General features: G+C 44.2%; 1 protein-coding gene across 1 annotated transcript in view; it reads left to right on the forward strand.

The window, feature by feature from the left end:
• The window catches only part of THSD7A (thrombospondin type 1 domain containing 7A), a 350,332-nt gene that overhangs the window by 169,605 nt on the left and 156,705 nt on the right, over positions 1-24,022 (forward strand). Inside the window, exons 3-4 of the mRNA XM_069094452.1 lie at positions 16,828-17,076; positions 19,971-20,152. Of these exons, the coding sequence (XP_068950553.1) occupies positions 16,828-17,076; positions 19,971-20,152 (431 nt within the window). The remainder of the gene's footprint in view (positions 1-16,827; positions 17,077-19,970; positions 20,153-24,022) is intronic.

The following is a 24,022-nucleotide window of genomic DNA, read 5'->3' on the forward strand; positions in this document are numbered from 1 at the left end:
ATATATATATATATATATATATATATATATATATATATATATATATACTAATTTACATGTAATTGGGAAATAAGATATGCAGGCACTGGGGCATAGAGATCCACCATGCCCTATTGGAAAAGTCGAAGGGGGTATGGGAGAGAGTAGATTGGAGGAGGGGATATCCTGTGGGACCACTATTTTGGGGTGGTAGGTAGGGAAAAATGGGGAAAAAAGTTGTAACTCTAAATCTGGTGGAAATGAGTGATGTAAACCAGAAGTTAATAAAGCATTTGGGAAAAAAGAAAAGTAAGTGTTGGAAGAAGCCATAGTTCCTAATTTGACATTATCCCAGTTTGCTGAATAATCACAATAGACATTAGTGTCTTACAAAAGGTAAAGTTAATGTCACACTTGAGGGATCGATGGTCAGTGTTTTGTAATACTTGGTAGAGCATAAGTGGGGAACCGTTTACAAATAATGATGCATGCTTCAAGGGGTCTGTAGCAGTAGAGTGTGGGGGACTTGGAGACAAGAGGGCCTGGGCTCAAATCCTAGTTCATACTCCCACTAACTATGGGAACCTAGGCAAGCCACTTCACCTTTATGAGTCTCAGCTCCATTACTGGGAAGATGGGGATAAATCGGAACAGTGACCTCCTAAGCTTCTGTAAGGCTCAGATGAGATATTTTACTGGAAGGACCTCACCAACCTTAAAGCACCTTGTGAATTCAAGAGGTCATCATCATCATTGTCATCATCATCACCATCATCATCTTATCAGCGTGGGCACCCTTTCCACCAGTCAAAAGTATCACCCATCCCCCTCTTCTAGTCCTACTCCACTTGTGACCATGACCTTCCATAAATCTTGCAGACAGGATCTACTGCTTGCAGTAAAGGCTTTCCTCTAATTTTCTTAACATTGGACAGATGCCAGGGTAGCACATGGGCTGGCCAGCCCTCACTCAAATGCCATGTCAACCTTGTAGTCCTACATTGATGAGCTTGTCACCATTTCTTCTGCACAATTCTTCATTACTAATTAAGTTAATTGTGAATTCATTAACTCTGAACTCCCATAGATCATCATCCAAATCCCATTCTTCACCCCCTACCACCTGATTCCCCATTCCCATACCCCTTCACCCTCTTTCTCCAAAGGTTCATCCCAACACGCTCCATCCATTCCACTATGCCCTTGGAAAAGGATCAGTCACAGCATCCAAAAACCTGTTTTCCTGGCTCTGAGTTCAGCACTCTATATGGCCCATCCCCATAAACTTGGGTTTGCTTTCTCTATATTATGTATTTACTTATATGGGTTCATGTCACTTTGTCTGATGTAATGAAAGTTTCCAAAGTCAGGGATTGCTTAATTTCTTTCCCCCCCTTTATATCCACAGCTTCCATGTGGTCTGTCTCTGCCCTGCACATAGTAGGTGCTTAATAATTCCTTTTTGATTGATGGTGAGTTGATTTAGAGTTGGAAAGCCCCTTAGAGGTCCTCTAGTCCAACCTTGTACTTTTATAGATTGGGAAACTGAGGCCCAGAAAAAGTTTAGTTAGTTGCTCAAGGACATACAGATTGTAAATAACAATGCTGGGATTTGAATCTAGGCTATATATGCCTAGGTGTTTATGTATTATTATATATGTACACATATGTGTATATACGTACATAAATATACACATATAAATACATAGGGCCACTAGTGGGTGCCATGGTGCACAGACATCTGGACCTGGAATCAGGAAACTCATCTTTCTGAGTTCAAATCTTGTTTCAGACAGTAATTAGCTGTTTGACCCTGGACAAGTCACTTACCCTCTCTGCCTCAGTTTCCTCATCTGTGAAATAAGCTGGAGAAGGAAATGGCCAACCATTTTGCCAAATGGGCTCACAAAGAGTCAGACGCAATTGAAATGACTGAACAGCAAAAACATACAGGTCGGCATATGCTTATATGTGTATGTATAGCACTAATGGGGGCTGCCTTTAGAGAATTAACCATCCCATGAGTATTGCAGGTGAGGCTCTCTGGGTTCTGAGAGTGGAGAACTCCCTCTGTCTGGGAGTGGTTAGGGAAGGCTCTCAGAAGAATGCCTTTTCAGATTTCTACCATTCAGTTCCCAAAGGTTAAATCTGTGAGTCACTGGAGATATATAAGTCTCTATCTCTGTCTGCCTGCCTCTTTCTGTCTCTCTCATCGTCTCTTGGGGTCTTTCCCTTTGCCTCTGTCTATCTTTTATTTCATGCAGATCAGTATCACCTGCTTTCCCATCTATAATCTCAAAAGGACGATTTTTTTTCCTTCCTTTTCTCTCTACGAGTTAGCACAGTCCCTGACCTGTTGTGAGCACTTACTAATACTTGTGGGTTAAGTGCTTGAGGCCCACAGTGGTGAAGCATCTAGCCTAGGGCTGCACAGACAATGTGTGTCAGAGAAGACTGAGCCTGGCCCCTCCAGTCTCTCACATTTGCTGTCTGCTCTGCTTAGTCTTTCTTTCTGTTTTATTCTCTAGTTTTCTCTTCACTGACTTTTACTCTAATACTCTGAGATCCCATGATAATCTGATGCCCCCTCTATGCCTATACAGTGGTAGGACATGAGTAATGTTGTCTCCCTTTGGTAGACGAAGAATTGCCCCCTTTCTGAGGCACCTGAACCCAGAACCAGACTCCAGGATTCCACTCTCACTGAGCAATGCATCTTCTTCATCCCCTGCTCTCTCATTATGAGTTACCAATCCATGGTTGTCCTTTGGGCAATGCCAGCCTCCTTACTAAGCACAAGCAAAATAAGTATATGAAATAATAGGAAAAGTGCTTAATTAGAACCTGGTGAGTCGAGGGTCTAGACCCTATGTGACATGTAACTAATTAGTGGGATCACTGAACATCCTGTGGCATTTTTACTGTTAAAATCAAGTTCTGCACTTAGGTCCAAAAATTCAATTGTACAGCACAGAGTAGGGAGCTGTGAGTGGGCAGCAGTTGGTGTAAAAAGATCTGGATTCCTTAGTGGCCTCCAAGCTCACTCAGACTCAGCAGTGCAATGCTGTAGTCCCAAACTGTCATGTGATCTTAAGCTGCATTAGAAGGGGCGTCTGTCCTGGCCAACCACAGTAGGGGGACTGTATTTAATTCCTGCTGTACCATTTCAGAAGGGAGATGGCCCACATAGAGATGATACAGAAAAGACAGCAAAGTGAGAAGACCAGAGATCGTACCATACAAAGGGCACTGGAAGAAATTAAGGGTATTTATCCTGAAGAAACGAGGACCCGGGAGAGACAGGATCCTTGTCTTTAAGTGAACAAAGGGACAGTTTGGGGAAGAGGGATAAGGTTGGCTCTGCTTGATTCCAGGAGCACTTGGTAAAGCAGGAGGAAAGGAGATGTAGGCATGCTGAAGGACACACTTGGGACAATTAGCACTGTCAAGATGGGAAAAAACTCACTGACAGAGTGTTCGCCACCACAGGACTTCCACAAAGCAAAGCTGTGCAGTCTCGAGGCCGGTTGGAGAAAGGATTCTGGTTTCTGACTCATGTGGTCCCAGGGAGCCTTTCAGTCTGTTTCCAATGTGGAGGTTCTATAATTGAATTGAACAACCACTCATTAAGTACCTACTGTGTGCAGAGACCTATGTGCACTTTAGAAAGACCATAATCCTTGCCTCCATTAAACTAACCATTTGAGAGGGAAGTAAAGGGCAGCATGGTGCATGAAAGAGTGATGTCCTTGGCACCACAAAGCCCTGCGTTCAAGACTTGCCTCAGATATATGCTGGTTCTGTGATATTAGTTAAAGCGCTTGATCTCTTAGTGCTCTGTCCACCTACTTTAGCAGAGCACCCTTCTTCACCTGGAACAGTGAAATCATGTCTTGCAACCCTCTTCCTAGATGGGAAATGAAAATTGAATCCTCCATCTTTGTCCACCACTAGACCTGCCTCCAAGTTCTTTCATAGCCCGTCCAATTCTGGACTCAGTGAGCCAATATAACTCTATGTATCTCTATGTTTGTGTACAAATACAAAGTGTGTTATAGTAATACCTGCTATATATATAAACACCAATTTTATTGTGAAATACCTCATTCCTAAACATTTAAAGTCCACTTGATTAATTATCATCAAAGTGCATGCATATAAATAAAATATGCATAATTATGTAGCTCCTCTAAAGGAACAATAATGAGGTTTCATGATGAACAAACCATTAAATCAATAATAGGGATGATTGTTAATATTAATGACCAACTTATCATTAATATTAATGATCTTTTAAGCACTTAATATTCAGTAATTCCTCTAACAGGATATTAATAGTAAGATGTACCCAAATATATGGTTATTCATTGATGTTAAAATTAATATCCTGTGATGAATACTATTATAATAGCACAAAATGTATAGCATATTGAATTATAAGTTATTTTCTTGGTTAATTGACATTCTAACCAAAGAATAACTAGACATATATTTACAGAGATGACAGTGACATCATTTTTTTCTTACTTTCCTTTCCCCTTTAGTACAAATTGAGTTGAGGATGTCAGATTGTATAAGCGGGGACGGAGGGGGGGAGAGAGAGAGAGAGAAAGAGAGGGAGAGAGAGAGAGATGCATGTTTCTACTGTATATTGTGTACTTACTTCTGCTAGTCTACTTTTAATATCGATTGGATGTGTCCTCCAACAATTAGAGGAGACTTGTATTAAAAAAAGAAAGAACATTGCCTATGCCTGGAAAATCTAATTATTTTGTCCATATTTTCACTACCACCAAGGACGAAAGACTTGAACTTGAAACAGCTTTTTTGGGGCCCCATTTCCAGAGCCCTCATTGTCCTGGCCATTCCAGGTGCTATCCATCCTCAATTAATAACTTTCAATAATTCTCTCTTTCCACAGTTAATTGGTATTTAAACAGGGGGATTTAATCTCTGTTTCTCATTCATTTTCTTATGTTTAAGCCCCTTCCATGTAATGATGTAATCCCATAAATGAAATCTCTTCACTTCAGAGCAATTTCTAGCCTGGCAGATGTCCCAAAATCTGGATTGGGTAGAAGCACTGAACTTAGCGGCGGTCTGCATTTTATCCCGCTCCCATTACTTTGGGCAAACATCTTAGTGGCACTCTCCAGAAGTGTTAATGGCTTTCCTTCTTCCTTTTGATTGGCTTTTGTCCTAATATGTTGATTTTTTTTCCCCTTTCCAGCTTTTTCTTTGTTCTTCACTGAACTTTTTGAAGCATTTCAGAATTGGATAGAACAGCAAAATAATGATCTTTTCTTCAATCAGTTGACTTCCTTGTGTAATTCAGAGTTGAATGCTGTAAATAGAACATGATCCCACTCCAGCCACCGGGCTCTCTCCAGCTTTCCTGATCGTATGTCCATTCTTCAGTGCAATGAGTGTTCATTAAATGCCTATATATAGAAACACTGCACTCAGTGCTTTGCATCTGGGGATGTAGTAGTGGGGATAAGTTAGTGCCTGCCTTCTAAGCCCCTCCAGTCTACTAAAGGGAAACAACTACAGAGATTTTAAGAGATGTGGGAAATAAGACAAAGTGATTTCAAGAGATAAAGAGCACAATCGAGAAGGACCAAGAAAGTCCTGGCGCAGAGGGTGACATCTGAGCTGCACGCTCAGGGGAACTTGGAGTGCCATGGGGTGGAGGGAGGGAGGGAGCACTCGCGCGCAGGAGGGGCAGTCTGTGCCAAGGCACTGAGGGGGGAGATGGACAAATGTGCACAAGGAACAGCCAGCATATGGAGCTGATCCCCAGTCACAGAACAGACCCCCAAGAATCCTTCCAAGTATTTGATCTGATTCTTGCTCAGCCAGTTCATCCCGAAAGAATCTTCTCCCTGGACACACTCACACCAGGTTAATAGGAGCTGACGGGGTGACATGGGAGCCCCCCAAGCCAGGACAGTTGCAGGCTTCTTTAGGAGAAACAGCACCCCGGCATTCTCTTCCCTGGCCACACCTTCTATGGAGGGTCGGGTTCAGCTCTGGGGCCACAAGTGAGGAAGGATATTAATGAGCAGGGGAATGCAGGATGGGGAGGGAGTGGCCTGGAGAGAGGCCCTCCAGAGGTCACGCGAAGCAATTGCAGATGTTGGTCCTTGAGAAGAAAAGATGTGAGCTCTATGCACATATCGGCAGGGCCATCACCTGGAAGAGGGATCAGGCTTCAACCGTGTAGCCCCACAGTGAGAAGCATGGATCTCAGCTGCGGGGAGGCAGATTACTTTGGTCTAAAGACAGACTTCTAGACACTCGAAGCTATCCCACAGTGGAGCAGGCAGGCTGTGGACGTAGTGAGTGTTTCTCCTTTCTGGAAGACTTTGACAGAAGCCTCGATGTGTGGGATGGCATAGAAGGAGTCTGTGCTGTTCTCCTGAATGACCTTGGAGATCCCTTCTCTGAGACCCTTTGGTACTTTGTGTTTCTTTGGTCCTCCATGACCATGTGGCAATACAAAGATAGGCAAGCACCTGGCATTGGGTGTGGCAGTATCGAGAAGGAGTGGATCTTGAAGTCATTTCACAGGAGGTGTCCACAGGACTTGTAGGCAAGCTGGTAGAGGATAGGATAATGAGAGTGGAGAGGAGAGAAAAAGGAGAGGGAGACAGAATAGGAAGAAGCAGGCTCTTGGATCAGAGAAGGGTTCAAATCCTACCACTAACACTCTCTACCTTGGTGGTCTTTGGCAAGTTACTTCAACTCTTTGGACCTTGGTTTCCTTATCTATAAAAGGAGGCCATAGGACTAAATGGCCAGACTCTGAGGCCCAGTACAATGCTAGAGTTCGAATGTTAGGACTCCCGCTTAGAAGACAAGAGTGATTTGTGGGAGAGCAATGCAACAGGCAGGAAAAACGAAGCTGCCCCACTCTGATCCAAAGGCATTGTCTGTACACCTACTGTGTGCTGGCACACAGGATCTGACAAACAAATGAGAAGCAGGAGTTGTGTCCTAGACATACGGAGTTTGACACACTGGCAGGATAGCTACAGGAAAGTGACCTACTGACCTTTGGAAATCTGACCCTTGGTTTTGGCTAACAGTTTATAGTGGGAACCAGAGACTTGTGAGTGAGACATACACATGGCAACCGCCATTGAACCAGCAGGATAGAGCAGCCCTGTGCTGGGTGAGGGAGCCCACAGAGAAGAGAACTGTCAGCCAAAGAATAAACATGGTCATGGTAGTGACTCAAATTCATCATCAAGAGGAAAAAAAGCCACCAAGCCTTGAGCACGACCACTGTGTGATGCCTTAGGCTATGTGCTTTGGTTAGCTCTTTGTTTCCTAAAGTTTTAGGTGCCTTTGACCATTGTTAAATCCGTCTCTTTTGTTCTGGTCACAGTATTGTGTTAGGACTTGCACTTTCGATGACAAAAGTGGTTTGCTGTGTGTTGATGCCTACTTCAGGATTCTCTGATGCCTTGTGATCCATCTGCTCCCTCTTCACCCTCAACGGTAGAACTTTGAAAAAATTCTGAATCCTGTCAGAAGTCTATTGGGAGGCAGTATAGCAGAGCGGATAGAGACCTAACTTTACAATCAGGCGCACCTGGATTTAAGCCCTGCCTTTGACACATACTGGCTGTGTGGCCCTAGAGAAGTCATTTAAGCTCTCAGTGTCCCTGAGCAGGGAACCAACCCTCTTATGTCATAAGTGAAGAGCTTGAGGCTTGGAAAGGTCATATGCTTTGCCCAGATTTACAATCCAGATGTGGAAGAGCAGGGATTTGAACTCTGGTCTATGACTTAAGCCACCCTATTAGACAGCATGAAGTTATTTTTCACCCCTTCTCATCATCAAGCTGCCTCTGCTTCTCTTGTTGGGGAAGGCTTGAGGAATTATGCTACTAAATGTCACTGCCATCTTCACCTCATTGGGGCTTGGAGGGGTTGAGTGCTGCTTTCTTGCATAGCTAATGGCTCAATCATCTGGGTACAGTTCTCTTTCAAAGAGCATGGCTGGCGATTGCAGTTCATCCCATTGGCAAGGATGGGGTTAGGGCTCTGGGCTACACTCACACCAGGGCTATTGGCCAGTGCCAAATGCTCAGCAGTAATCAGAAGCACATGATCCTTCCAGCTGACAGGTGGCAAGGGTTGGCAACTTCTCCTGGCAGCTTCTCAAAAGATTTTTGGATCTCAATATGTGTTTATATATTGGGGAGGGGGTGAGGTCTATCTTTAGGAAGGAATTTATTTATGGATGCGTGTGAATCCACAAGCATGTCAGGCACTAACTCGCTGATATGACAGAAGCGAACTGAGAAGCAGCTCTGAGCTCAGGGAAGTCAAAGATTGTTGGTTCTCCAAGATTGAACTACCGAGTGAGAGTCACCCAAGAAATGAGTCCCTTGAAGTCTGAAGGAAGGCGAATTTCAGTCTGTTACCAGGAAGAAGGCCTCCAGTCAAGGGTGAAGTGGAAGGTGGAGCCACATCTACTTAGGGCTGCACGAGCCTTTGCATTATTCAGTTTTGGAGCTAGAGGAACTATGGGAGAACATCTGATCCATCATCTTCATTTTTACAAATAAGGAAAGTGGAGCCTAGAGAAAGAAAGCCATGTTACCAAGGTCACCCTGGGAAGTGGTGGTACAATCAGGAATAAAGCCCAGGTGGCCTGACTCCCCACTCAGCATCTCAACTATCCCCCACTGGGGCTAATGTGGGCCTCCTTAGAGGCCCATTGCAAAGTAATCATCCATAGTGCAATTTCTAAGGCTGTAGAACCACAATACCTGAGTTCAAATCCCACCTCTGTCACATGCTACCTTTGTGACCTTAGGCAAGTTTCTTCCCTTCTCTAGGCTTCAGGTTCTTCCTAAGGAAAATAAGTGAGTTGAATTCAATGATTGCTAAGGTCCCTTCCAGCTCTATATCTAGGATCCTATAGGCTATAGATGCTCTGAAATCTTCATGTACATATATCTTATTTTGAGCTGAAAAGGTTTTTTTTTTCTAATTTACCCTTTATTTTCACATAGGGTTGTCCAAACTTGTAACATTTTTGAAGAAGGGAACTCTGGTGTGGAAGCTCCTTCCACAAATATCAATCAGCAATTGATCTGCAGCTTAAAGTCTCTGAGGTTCCCCCAGGTCATCAAGAGGTTATGAGCTTGACTCATGATGCCCAGCTGGGGTGTGTCAGGGCCCAAGTAGAGTGAGGTGGTCCTTCCTAACTCTGAAGTTAACCCTTCTTCCACTCCCCCAGCCTACCTTCCAACACACCATTACTGAGTAAAGAATAACTTGGACTCCCTCCCACTGTCACACACACCCATTTCAATGAGATCATGGTTCTATCAAACAAAACATTAGCCTCCAAATACCTTGAACCCTTTCATCTTTACCTGAAAGATCAGCTAGAACCCAGAAGTTTCCACAGGGAGAGCTATGATAAAGATGCCTCCCATGCCACCTCTTACATTGTCTGCGATTTCACTATCACAAAATATTGGCGCTTAAAAGGACAATTGAGATCATCAATCCCAGGGCCTGTCCTCATCATGTGACTGAGTGGTTCTCCTTGTATCTGGGACAGAGCTGCAGGGATCCAGCCTCCACCCTCTCTAGCCACCTGCTTCCCTGGGGATGAGCAGGATCTGCCGAGTGGGCTCTTTGTCCATGGAACAGAGCAGAACCACCAGCCCCACTGGCCATGACACCTGTGACCATGAGTAGAGTACTCTTTATCCCAGAGGAAAGAGTGATCCTCCAAAAACTTTTGAGTAGATTTTTGCCATGGAGGCAGATCTGTATGTGAGAAATATGTCAATTCAGCAGTTGATTGTAAAATGCTGTAAAGGAAAAAAGGGAAATATGGGGAGAAGGGAGTTCATTTGGAAGACTATTGAAATAATCCAGGCAAGAGATGATGAAAGCCCAAACCAGCTCAATGGCTGGGTGATGAGCGTGAGTGATGTTTGGAAACTAGGATCAGCAAGATTTTACAAGTCATTGGATCTGGGATTTGAGAGAGAGCATAGAATCAAGAACTAAAAGTTTGAACTTGGGTGTCAGCAACAGCAATGGAGAAGTTTCGGAAAAGGATGGGTTTGTAAGGAAGCACAATGAGTTCTGATTGGGGCGTGGAGAGTGCAAGATGCCCATGGGACATTCAGGTAGCGTCTCTGGCAGGGACTTCACAACTTAAACAGTATACAGGAGACAGACATTTTAAAGAGTCTGGATAGATTGAGATAAATATTAACTTCTAAAACATGTGCATGTGTATACACACATATGTATGTTATACACACATATGCAAACAGACTTCATTGTCACTGTGTTACATCAGATACATCCGAGGTCCCTTCCATCTGAAATTGATGTGCTCTGCTGAGCAGGAGGAACAGCGCTCCAAGTTCAATTTCTAGCTGTGTTTTCAATGATGGGTGACATACAAGGAGGGAGGCAGCTATTTTTCCTTACCCAAGCCCATGCATTTGTTATGTGCCCAGCTGGAAGGAAGTCAGTAGCAAAGAAAGAATACAATGACCTAGCCCACAAATAACTGACAACTTTCTATAGCACTTACAGACTTTCTAGAAGCCTTTAAGGCAGGTACTACTGGGGTGATAGCACTTGTTTCACATATGCTTGACAGAAGCTTAAGCTCAGGGAGTAGATAAGTGATTTGTTGGTGATGGCCAACTAGTAAGTATTTGAGGCAGGAGTCAAGCCGAGATCTCGATTTCAAGTTCAGCACTCATTCCAGAACACTGCCTACCTCTCCCATAGTCATGGCCATGCCTTGATTTCAGCAGGGTCTGAGGTTTGTCTCTAGTCAAATGGTCTAGCCAAAGGTTGTAAAGCATATAATAAATTCTGAACTAATTAAGTTCCAAAATTGTAGGGAAATAAGACGTATAAAGGGGAAAATGAGTAATGGTTTTACAAACCTGTTCAGAGAGGAAAAGTTTTACAGGGTAGTGTGGCAGCAAGCACCCCAGCATCCCCAGGGTGGCTGCTCACACAGGTTCTTAGATCTGCTTTGTTAAAGGAAAGCAACTCAAAATGGGTTAACAAGCTTACTTTAATCAGTCAGACATATATCGTTTACCTTGTTCAGGGGAAAAAGGTCAGCACTCCGAACTTCAAAGTACACAGACAGAATTATCAAGACAGACTTTAATCAGTCAGACATATATCGTTTACCTTGTTCAGGGGAAAAAGGTCAGCACCCCGAACTTCAAAGTACACAGACAGAATTATCAAGACAGAAACAGATCAAGTAGACAGATTTCCAAACTGTCCAACCATTACATCCATACCCAGTCAACATCTGGGTTTCAACATCTGGGTTTTTCAAAGCCGGGGGGGGGGGGCCCTCTGGACAATGGCTTCCCAGAATCCAGATCAAATTACAGAACACTTCTCAAAGTGAGCCCCCAAACAAAGCCTCACATCAGGGCTTATATAGCCTTCTCCTGGCTCAGAGAATGTAACAACCTTATTGACCCACTGGCCAATCAAGAAGTATCTACTAAAAACAAGCCTCCCACCCCAGGCTCCAGGTGCACTTTAGCCTAGGGGCAGGGAAGATCTTTAAATTTGCATTTCCATTACATTCGGCCCCAAGATCTTTCATGCCCATAGCATAGACAATTTACTTTTGAATTAGCACTAAACATCTCTTAGGTCACATTTTCAAGGTACAGAACTAAAGTTACCAAAGTGGCCACTGGGCCTTAAACAAACACAAAGTACATAGCATTATCACTTCAGTTCAAAACAAGAGTTCAAATAAAGTTCTCAAGGGGGGGGGATGGGGGGAGTGGTGTCCTTCCTTTCACACAGCTCCAGCCCCTGCTTCCAAGTACAGAGAGGGGGCTGGGCAACAAAACCAACAAGGTGGGGTCCCCGGGGATCCAAGGCACTTCATCCCACCCACCATAGTCACAAGTCCATCCTCCCCCTGGCTCCCAAACTGTGGGATGCAGCAAGGAAACACATTCAGTGGCCCTGCTTTGCTGCTCAGTTCTTATCTTTTCCTGTGGCTGAATTCCGAACTCCTGGGTTCCTTCTCCTCCCGCAAGCGGCAGCTGCTACTGGTTTCTGCCCAGGTCCCAATGCAGGCAGCTCACCATTCCTGCGCTCAGCTCAGTGAAGTCACCATGCAGGCCATTCTTCTCTCCTGCTCCATGGCTCCACAGAATCACAGCTACCACAACTGGGAAACAAACAATTATCCCAGTCCCCATACTTTCCTTTTACTCTGCAGATCCTTTCCGTGACGCCATTTTGTGGCAGCAAGCACCCCAGCGTCCCGAGGGTGGCTGCCAATACAGGTTCTTAGATCTGCTTTGTTAAAGGAAAGCAACTCAAAATGGGTTAACAAGCTTACTTTAATCAGTCAGACATATATCGTTTACCTTGTTCAGGGGAAAAGGTCAGTACCCCGAACTTCAAAGTACACAGACAGAATTATCAAGACAGAAACAGATCAAGTAGACAGCTGTCCAAACTGTCCAGCCATTACATCCATACCCAATCAACATCTGGGTTTCAACATCTGGGTTTTTCAAAGCCGGGGGACTCAGGACAATGGCTTCCCAGAATCCATATCAAATCACAGAACACTTCTCAAAGTGAGCCCCAAAACAAAGCTCCACATCAGGGCTTATATAGCCTTCTCCTGGCTCAGAGAATGTAACAACCTTTTTGACCCACTGGCCAATCAAGAAGTATCTACTGAAAAACAAGCCTCCCACCCCAGGCTCCAGGTGCACTTTAGCCTAGGGGCAGGGAAGATCTTTAAAATTTATATTCCCATTACAGGTAGAAGCAATGCAACTTAGGGCATGTATCCTGCTGATGGCAAACCAGGCACAAATAGGAATTGGAGAATCAATCATTCCTCCTCTAATTTGTCTAGACTCTTGGAATCACTCCATATTTCTTAATATCATAAACCTGAAGATCAGCAATCATAACTTATCTTTATAGCTAGTTTTGTGCCTCTCGCACTATTAATAATCAATGATAGCTTAGTTGAAATAGAGTTTAAGACCTGTGGAGGCAGAAATTTTTTAAATTACATTTTATTTTTTCAATTAAAAATATTTATTTTTTTCCTCCTACACCTTCCCCACTAGAGAAAAAGAAATCTTATAACAAATATACATTGTCGAGCAAAATGCATTCCCATTGACCATGTCCAGAATCCTACATGTCATCCATCCCTTCTCTGTCAGAAGATGTGTAGCATCTTTGGTATTCTCTGACCATAGTTAGTACCAAGCATTTCTAGAGCACTCTATGTTTTACCAAGTACTAGAGCAGACCCCATGAGTCATTTGCCCAGGGTCACACAACTAGTAAGGCTGAATTTGAACACAGGTCTTGCTGACGCTGGGTCCAGCACTCTGGATCATCTCACTTCCTGGCTCTTCTCATTTCACTCTTCACCAGTTTACACAAGTCTCTCCACATTTCTCTGAAATGATCTCTTGTATCACTTCTTATGTCATGATCTCATTTCATTGCATTCATGTACCATATTTTGTTTAGTCATTCTCCAGTCAGTGGGCACTGCCTTAGTTTTCAGTTCTTTGCCTCTACAAAAAGAGCCACTCTAAATCTTGTAAATGAATCCTTTTCCTCTTTGATCTATTTGGTAAGCTTATAGACCTTTGATTTTACAGATCCCTCTTCCTAACTCTGTAGGCTCAAGGAAATGATTCGAATGGCCAACACCCACGTGCCTAAAACAGGAAGGCCCTGGGATCAGACAGAAGTAATAGCCCAAAACTGAGTGATCTCTCTTCGGTGTGTGGTGAGCTTAGTCCAGTGGAAGACCATTGCCGTGGGCTCCAGCTGCCCAGATTAGCCAAGCCTTGCCCATGAACACCATTGGTCCCAGAGGGCAGGAGAGAACATGTAAATCATGGACCCTCAGCACCACTATCTTTGCCAGGGGACAGCTTAGCATCATCATGGTTATTACCCTCATAAACCATGACTGATCACAGAGACTGGGATTACTCTCAGAGTGAGGTCGGGGATGATATTGATCCATACCAGTGGGATAAGTGTTTGAGCTCAGGAACTGTGTCTCCAGTGAGATCAGTAAGAAATATGGAGAGAGTCCAGGACTCTGCTGAGGCTGCTTCAAAGAGGAAGCAGCTTCACCTTTTGATACTTCAATCAATGATGTCTGAGGAAGTCTACTAGTCAATGGACAATCATTAAATCCCCACTACTGCCAGGCACTGAACCAGGTATGGAAGTTACATTGATGAAAATGAAACCCTCCTTGCCCTGACACAGCTTGCATTCTACAAGGAGAGGGATTGTTGACAAAGTGCAATAAGGTAGTTTGGTGGTCTGGAAGCAGGGGAGGGGATCAGAAAAGGCTTCATGATGATGATGGGATTGGATATGAGCCTTGAATCCTGGATTCATTTAAATTGGGAATCTAATCCCTGAGAATAGAGGAGGGCAGTTCAATTCAATCACCATTTAGTAAGTGCTAAAATGTGTTCAAGGCAAAAGTCTGCTAAATACTGAGGATGCAAAGACAGAAATTAGATGGTCCCTGGTCTGAAGGAGCTTGCCTTTTGCTGGGTGTGGGATGGGGGATATGATCTGTAATAAAAAATTATAACACAAGATAGAGAATCAGGGAAAACCCCTCCTGTGTGTTAGGTACTTTACTAGGATCTGTTGAAGCAAAGGCAAAAGATGCCCTTTCTTCAGTAGTTATATTTTATTGGGAGAACAATGTGGAGATATAAATAATACAAAATACATGGAAAGTAAATGCGTGATAATGTTTGTAGTATTGGTATTCGGGGCACCAAGAAAAGCCTCAGATCAGGGACGTCTCTTAAATTGAACTCTGAACTCTGAAGCCATGGATTCAAAGTAAAGGTGAAGATGAAGAGCATTACAAGCCACAGGGACTTAGTATTCCCAAGTCCCATGATGGCGGATGTGGTGTGAGTGAGGACTAACATCGGAACTAGTCTGGCTGCGTTCGAAAGGCAGTAGTGATGTGTAAGAGATCTTGGGATATGGGATGCAATCACATAGTGAAGAGCCCCACCTGCCTCTGTAGCTTTCTGAGCAGGGAGTGATATGTTTTAGGACAATCACAGTCAACTCTGTGGAGGATGGGCTGTAGAGGCCAGACAGGAGGCTACTGAAATTATTCTGGAAAGAGGAGATGACATCTTGTACCAGACTTCAGTTGTGAGTGGAGAGAATAGAATAAATGTCAGAAATGTGGTGGAGGTAGAAACAACAAGACTTGGCACCTGGTGGGATGGGGGAGGGGGCAAAGAAGAGTAAGGAGTCATGAGATGGCTCTGATGTCTCTGAAGGACTGGATGATTCAAAAACAGTGGTGCTCACAACAGAAACAGAGAAATTGGTTTTGGGGAGAAAGATCATGATTTCTGTTTGAGGCATTTTGAATCTAAGATACCAGTTGGAAATGGCCAAGAGGAAGTTAGTAAAATGGTACTGGATCTCAGGAGACAGATTAGGTCAGGATATATAGATCTGGGAGTCATCTTCACACAGAGAACTGAGTCTGTAATTGCTGGCCAGACAACTGATGGAGTATATAGAGAACAAAATGTCCCCAAACAGAGACATAGGGCACACCTATTGTTAGGGAGTGGGACATGATGATATTGCAAAGAAGACTAAGGAAAGACTAAATCCATAGGAAGAGAGGCAAGAGAGAGCAGTATCACCGAAACTCAGAGAGAGACAAGTGTCCAGGAAGGGAAAGTGGTCAGAGGTATGAAAGCCCAGAACAGGTCTGGAAGTATAAGCACTGAGAAGGGGTCATGGGACCTGACAGCTGAAAGACTGGGTACTTTGGACAGAACAATTTCACTTGAGTGGTGGGGTTAGAAGGCAGACTTCAAAGAGTTTAAAGAGGAGAGAAAGTGGAGACAAAGAATAAAGACAGCTTTTTCTATGAGTGTGGCTATAGAAAGGAGAGAGAAGGGAAAGTGATTTGAGAGGATGGTGGAGTCAAGTGATGGTGTGTGTGTGTGCGTGCATGCATGCGTGCATGTAGAAGCTAAAGATAAGAAATAGCATAGGATACTGAGGGGGAAATTCCCCCAAGGTTCTGTGACAAGGGTCCAAGTAGATGGGCTGGACTTTGTGAGAAAGGCTGTCTCTTCAAAAGAGACTGGAGTAAAGGTGGGGAGTATGGGAGGTGATGGGGAGGAGGAAGGGTGAGCATTTAGCTGGTGCCTATTATGTTCTAGGCATGCTGCTAAATGTTTCTTCAAATATTATCTCATCTGATCCTTATAGCAACCCTACGTCATAGGTACTATTACTTTTCCCAATTTGCATTTGAGGAAACTAAGGCAAAAAAGTTAAGCTACTTGCCCAGAATCACACTGATAAGTGTCTGAGGCTAGATGTGAACCCCGGTCCTCCTGACTCAGCCTAGCTCTCTACCTATTACACTGCCAGCTCCTTCCATGGCGCCAAGTTTAGAAAAACGCTATATACAATGCCGTTCCCTCCCTAGTTCCAGCACATCTTATTTACTTACACCCCCAAAGGGGGGGGGGCAGTGTTTTGTTTCCTATTTCCTGTTAGTGAGTCATATCTAGAGTAAATAAAGTCCCAGGAAACTGTGGAAGTCAGTGTAGTTCCCCCTCCCTGTCATGCCATGAATGTTAAGCACTTGCCCCATCTTTGAATTGCCACCAGTTTTCTGAGTTGTACATCTTGGGAGACACAGGGAAGGCCAGCTCCTTGATAATGAATGTGACCATTCACACTGATTTCTGGGTTTTGATCACTCTTCATGCTCTCTTACAGCCTTTGCCAACAAGACAAGCTGCCTGTCACCTTCCAGTCCTGCGTGCTCACCAAGGAGTGCCAGGTGTCTGAGTGGACTGAATGGAGTCCATGCTCCAAGACCTGCTATGATACATCATCTCCTAAAGGGAACCGTGTCCGCACACGGACCATCCAGCAGTTTCCCATTGGCAGTGACCAAGATTGCCCTGCCTTGGAGGAGATTGAGCCTTGCCTGACCCAAGGAGATGGAGTGGCACCCTGTGCTATGTAAGTAAATGACCATCGAGCAGGGGAGGAATGATTACTTCCAAAAATCTGGGACTGTCTACATACTTCTTATTTTACCAGTTAACCTCCTGGAGGGAAAGATGGGTGGATATTTGTTCTTAATGACCGAAATGTCTCCACATCCTGCAAATGCTGCTCTGAAGAACACGGGCACTAATGACAGTGGTCCTGGTGTTTGACACTTGCCCACAACTGCCCCTGAGGGAAGTAGTATGGATATTGTAAGCCCTATGGCACAGGAGGAGAAACTAAGGTTCAGAGAGAGGAAGCAGCTGGCCCGGTATCATCACACAGAGGAGCACAGCCAGACCTCTCTGCCCCAGGTCTCTCCTAACTCATAATTCTAGGTCTCTTTCCACTGCACGAACTCTCAGGATGGAAGTACCCAGGACACCCTTCTGTTTTCAGATCTGGCTGTAACTAGGTGTGGGCAGCAGCTCTTTCTCGGTGGTTTCTAGGGATCCAGAAGATTGTAGTCTCAGCCCTGAAATGAACAGCAGCAGCAGTCGGCATGCCTACTGGGCTCTAGCTACACAAAGAACTTTCCCCCCATCATCTCCTTTGGTCTTCCCAATGAGGCTGTAAGGGACACACCGTAGGCATACAACTTTGCAGATATAAGAAGCAGGGCTTGGGGAGGTCAGGTGACTTCTCCATCATCACAATCAGTCAGTATTAGAGTCAGGATGTAACCAAGGTCTTCCTGCTTCCCAGTCTGCCACTTTCCATCCTGCAATTGCCATCACTTTGCTTCTTGGGTGACCTTCCTCATGGACAAAATCATCAGGGATCCTGAAGGGGCTCTCTAGTCTCTCTGAGCTTTCCCTTTCTCTGATCTATGGAAGTAATTTTAACATGAATGATCCTGTTCAGTCTGTCCACTAGCATTTATTAAGCACCAACTCTGTGCCAGGCACTGGAAATTCAAAGACAAGAGTGGGAAAACGCCAGGCCTCGAGGAGTTTGTATTTTAAGAAGAGAGACGAGGGACATGTGTAGACATAAGACAGTTGGGTCAGGGGCTGGCTGTGGTGGGGGGACAATTGTGGCTGAGGATTTCTGCTACTGTGGTGCAGCTTCCTGTCAGACACCAGGACTGAGGGCATCCTAATTGCTGACTTGGACTTCAGAGCAGTAATACAGACACTGGTGAGGTTGGGCACTCTCTGAAGGGGATCCAACCAGATCACTCATGGTTAGAAGCAGGGTGGGGTGATTTCAGCAGGGGAATCTGGGCTCCCAGAGGCAGTTTTCTCAGAGCCAGAATGAGAAAATCTGCTCAGCTGTTCTGTTAGCATTGTCATGAACATCCTAGATTCCTGCTGTTGTTATGATGTTGGGTCATAGATGACAGAATAAACTGGGACTGATCCTGGGACATAGTTCTCACATACCAAATGACCCATCCCACTCAGGTACTGAAAGCTTCAGCCCCCACCCCCAGGATGTTTAGATGGAAATTGTTGATAACAATATGTCCTCTTGGCCTGATTGGGAATTTTCTTCTGTCTTGTAGCCCAGGACATGAAGGCTAGGGGAAGGGGGAGTGGGAGGTCCTTAAGGTACAAGATCTCATCCCTGGAGTCCATAATCAAGGATGCTTGCCTGGTGCTCTGGTACCAGGCAGTGATTGCTATCCTCCCCATCGGTCAGATTTCATTCTTATTCATTTTTGTTTTGAACAGGAGGAACTGGAGTTAGGCTCGTTCAGAAAATTGAGAATTGCTTTTATTTTTTGCCTTGCTATTTTACCAGCACCTTCCCAAACCACCCCGATGCAACTTCCCCAGAGATTATGTTGCTAACTTCCTAGAGCTAAGGTGGGAGACTCCTGGACACCATGTTTGGGGTGAACTCAGACCTGTGGTATAAAAAACAAAGCTTCATCTGGTATGGAGTGAAGTCAGGCTGGACTGTTAGACTTTCCTGAGCACAGAGGGAGAGAGGGAGGTAGACAGCACACCTAGGAATGCCTGCAACCTTCTGACCTCACAGAACCATAAACACAGCACTTAAGACATTTTCATTCCAAATGTGAATCTGATATAAAAAGCCCATCATGCTACATAAGTCATTTTTTGGACACTGAAATATCATTTTTCCTGGAGGAGGAGAAATATCACAATTTCCCATATCCAGCAGTATCAGTGATGGCTCCCTGGGGAGCTCATGAAAGCTTATGTTTAGGCAGGGCTAGTGACATGGCTTTCCCTTCACAAGTTCAGGGTCTCAGGGCCCCTTGCTTATCACCTCCTAATTCAAACCATGCCAGCTCCTCCTCCTTTCCTATCCCTCAGCAGTGATGCCTAAGTGCTGTTAAAAAAAAAAGTCAGCTTGCTCTCGGCAAGATTTCCTTTTTGTAAGTTGTCACAATTCCGCACCCCCCCCCCATTATAATTTTTCTCAGATACGGGGGAGCCATTTCTAGGACTGTGATTAAATGTATAACAAAGGCCTGCTCTTCTACTTTCAATGGTTACCATTTTGATGAATATGATCTTTTCACTTTGACCATTTCTTCTGCATGCTTGCTTGAAAATCAGTGTTAAGAAGGGGTAAGCCTGGGGTTCGCTTCATGAAATGTCATATTTCAAATTTCCTCATGCAACAATGCCATTTTTTCTTGTCACCAAGTACTGACATATGAGCTTTGCTGATTGGCATTAACACGGGATTTTACTCAGTTTGACCCTTGCTATTATAGACCTGAGGATGGAAAGGAGAGGAAGAGGAAGAAATTATTTGACATTCAAATGCACTGTGTGTTTTATCTAAGTAAGGTTCAGTTGGGATTGGAAAACCTTTGGCTAAGTCTTCCTAGCAAACAAGGAAGTGATGCCAGGGATGCCTGCTGACTCTTGGCTCTGACTTAGGTATGGCTGGAGAGCTACAGAGTGGACTGAGTGTCGCGTTGATCCGTTACTCAGCCAACAAGACAGAAGACGAGGGAACCAGACTGCCCTGTGTGGAGGAGGAATCCAAACGCGAGAGGCCTACTGTGTGCAAGCCAATGAGAACCTCCTGTCCTATCTGAACACGCTCAAGGAAAAAGAAGGCGAGTCCCATGCCCCCAACCCTCTTTCCTCTGGACCTTTCCACCCTTCCTGCGCTGCCGAGCCCACACTGCCTGGGGTGGCGGGAGTGTTCTTGGCCTTTCCCATCTGACCATTCTCACCACAATACAGTGAATGCTGTTCATGTTTCTGAGAAAGAGGGAGGTCCCTCAGACCTAGGCATTCCATCAATCAAAACACACTGAGAAGTCATTCATAACATCTTCTAATGGAAATAACTTCATGTCTTTATTACAAGCTAACTTTTGGTTTAAATTTAAGTCAAATTCCCTTACGTGCACTGAATGCAAAGCATTGACACATACAGCTGGAAGAGATCTTTGGGTCCCCCCAAGGTGACCTGGTGCTTTCACAGGCTGCGCCAGCAGAACCAGTGCACTACCATGTCCTAGCGCCCTCAAAGTAGCCCGAGTGCAAGCTGCCAACTTGCTACATGCCTAACCCTTGGGGACCAGCTGCTCTAATGGTGGGTGGGCCCAGCACCAAGTGCAAGGCAAGGGAGGAATTTTCCAGCAACAGCAACTCACAAAACTTATCATATATATTGTGGATGGGCAGTGGTCTAGGTTGTTGAAGGGATAACTGACACTGATGAAAGAGAATTAGTTAATTAAGCATTTCTAAAGCATCTACTGCATGCTATATGCTATGCTAAGTGTTGGATATGCGAAGAAAGAAGTCAGGTGAACCTTGCCCCTTAAGTCTAGTCTGGAGAGACAATATATGTGTATATGTGTGTGTATAGACAGGGATGGAGGGAGGGAGAGAGAGACAGAGTCAGAGAGAGAGAGAGAGACAGAGAGAGAGAGAGAGACAGAGAGAGAGAGACAGAGAGAGAGACAGACAGAGAGAGAGACAGAGACAGAGAGAGACAGAGAGAGGGAGGGGGAGAGAGAGAGGAGAGAGAGAGAGAGAGAGAGAGAGAGAGAGAGAGAATCCCTAATCTGTACAAAACAAATTCAAGTAATTCTTGGGGAAAGAAAGCATATGGGAGTAGCTGGGAGAAACAGATGGGGTTTTCTGTAGGAGACTGTGCTTGAGCTAAGCTTTGGAGAAGCTTAGGGGTCCCAAGAGAAAGAGGTGAGGAAGGAGCAAACTTCAGGCATAGAGGATTTCCAATACAAAGGCACAGAGATAGAAAATGGAATGTCCTGCATGAGGAACAGCAGAAAGGTCAGTTTGACTAAACTAGAGACTGTGTAACAAAACCGGAAACATAGGTTGGAGTAACTTAAATCCTTAACATGTTGAAATAGGTAAAGATGTAAGATATGTTCTAAATGTGACCTTTTCTTTTGCCTTCCATGTGATGCCCTTAGATGATCTTTGAGCCTGTAGTTTCTCATGTGACTGAAGAAGAGTCTGCATCAGTTATATTTTTCCTTTCCCAGACCTCCAGCAGAGGCATGTCCTTGTTGTCCTTTTCCTCTGTCTGTATCTTGTATTCATCCACTTGCATCCATGTTATCTCCTCTATTGGAATGCACGCCTCTTGATATCAGGAGTTATTTGTCTCTTTTTTTCTCCCTAGCACTTAGCACTCTGCCTGACACAAAGTAGGAGCTTAATAAATTCTAGAGGGTTGACTGAGCTGGCAAGCCCCTCTGCTGAGATCAACAATGCCCTTTATACCAAGAGTTCTGAATTTTAGAAGAAGCCCTACCCTGGACTCCTCTGTTAATCTGGTGAAGACAGTGATTCCCTTGCTGAGAACTGTGACTTTAAATGCTTAACATAAGACATGTAGGATTATAGCAAAGACCAATTATGTTGAAATATACTTCTCAAAATAATTTTAAAACTCCAAGCTTATGGATCCCAGGTTAAGATCCTCTACTTAGTATCTAGGCTTCATAAAGTTCCTTTGCCAAAGATGACCACCATCCCTTTGTAGCCAAACTTCTCGTGAGTAATCTCTCCCTGAGCTTTGCCCAGCTGGTCCACAGATTGAGGCTTCATAGTCTTCCCTTGGCCTGGACCCCAAAGGTTTTCCAGATGGTAGGGTCTGCCACATCTTGCACACTAAGCTAGCCAGGCTCACCTCCAAGCCATGCTGTAGAATCAGAGAGCTACTTGGCTGGAGGTTTAGTTATATGAAGGGAAAAGTCTCAAGTGAAATTATACATATAACTTTAAAGTCAAATATAAGCTCTCAAATATAATTATTAAAAAATAAAATTCATGATCATTAATCTTGAGGGCCATGACCAACTATCTCTTTCCCATAATCAATAAAACTCAAGTTCTAAATTTGGCAGCCTAATGCGATGAAAGAAGCTCTTATCCAGTGCCTACTGTTCACAAAGCATTGTGTTCAATACTGAGAGCTCAAAGACACAAAGGACAAATCTCGATCCCATTTTTATGATCACATTGCCCAAATGGACATTCCAGAGGCAGTAGTCCTGCTTGAAAAAAATCTCCTTGTGACTCTGAGAAGCTCACATCCCAGAGGAGTAGATAGAAACCTTGACTTCCTTCTTAACTGCCTCACAGTGCCAAGAAAGCCAGACAATGAGCAATATAGAAAGCATGGATGGAAGTTACTCCCTCTAGGAGCATGTGAGCAGGTGTCATTAAGAACATCTGTGGTCTGAGTCAACTCCCAGATCATAGGAACAGCAGATGAGATTATAAATCTGTCTAGGTCTCCCATATGCTAAAGTGCTTATGCTTCCTGCCCTTCCCAGAAGCCAGGCTCCTCTTGCTCCTGAACAATTCTCAGAGGAGGTCTTGAACTCAATCACAAAAGCCTTTTGGTAGGCTCTATATTGGAGGACCTGGGGATTCAGAGCTTCATATTTGAGTCCAGAGACACTGGACTACTCTTCCCAAAGGACATGGAGAAAACAATGAATTAGTTATGAAGATTACTGGAATGAAAGCATCCATTGTCTCCCCATTTCTGTCTCGGATTTAAAGGCATGGTCACTTTAGAGAATGGGGTGTAAAGCAGTTGTCAAAAATAGCCACAGAACCCCACAGGAAGCCCATAACCTAAGCTGAGGGTGAATGAAAATCACTATATGAAATCATCAAAATGGACCAGCTACAGCATTGATGTTCCATGCAGGTCACCATTTTGCCAGATAAGTTCCTGACCTTTGCTTTCTTCTTCATGCTGAGAACAGTTGCTCTTGTAGAAAAAAAAGATTAACAGAGATTAATGTCTTTGGAAAAGTTGCTATAGTCACTTTTCCCCACAGGGAAAGATGAGAAGTCCCCAGCCTATTATTTCCTCTGCCTCAACCAGTTTGTCCACATTCCAGCAATACTTTTGCAGGTAGCCAGAATCAAGCATCTGGATGCAGCCTTATTATGTTGGAGAGACCCTGCCTACCTCATAGAACACAGGGAAATCCCAGGCCCTTTACTAAATAATAGCAACATTTTGTAGCTGACAAAATACTTCTTTCCTCTCACAAAATCAAGTGCAGATTTTATTGCTTTATTTTTGTTTAAGGAAAATTCTAGCATGAAAATTAACTTAGAGTTAGTTGATGCACTGAGCAGCTAAGTGCCTTGCCCAGGGACACACATCCCATATGTGTCATGGGCCGGACTGGAACCCAGATATTCTTCACACCAAAAATGGCTGTCTAGCCACATGGCCCTGCCATCTCCCATATTAATGTATATTCATTTCCTATCTATGTATTTTAATTTCTTACCACAAAACTCTACCATGCAGGTTTTCTAAATGTGTGAGAAAGACTCATACCTCTCCCTTTGGCATTGGGATTGTCTACAATTACAAAGACTGGAACTTTCTATATGCATCCCCTCCTTTGTCCCTTTGGTAAATCTATCTCTTCAGTATCTCATAAGGTTACTTTTGGTGGCATCCAATC

The sequence above is a fragment of the Petaurus breviceps genome, unplaced genomic scaffold (assembly GCF_028583685.1).
Source record: "Petaurus breviceps papuanus isolate PSGF00001 unplaced genomic scaffold, PetGlider_PUasm1.0 218, whole genome shotgun sequence".
NCBI classification, from domain to species: domain Eukaryota; kingdom Metazoa; phylum Chordata; class Mammalia; order Diprotodontia; family Petauridae; genus Petaurus; species Petaurus breviceps.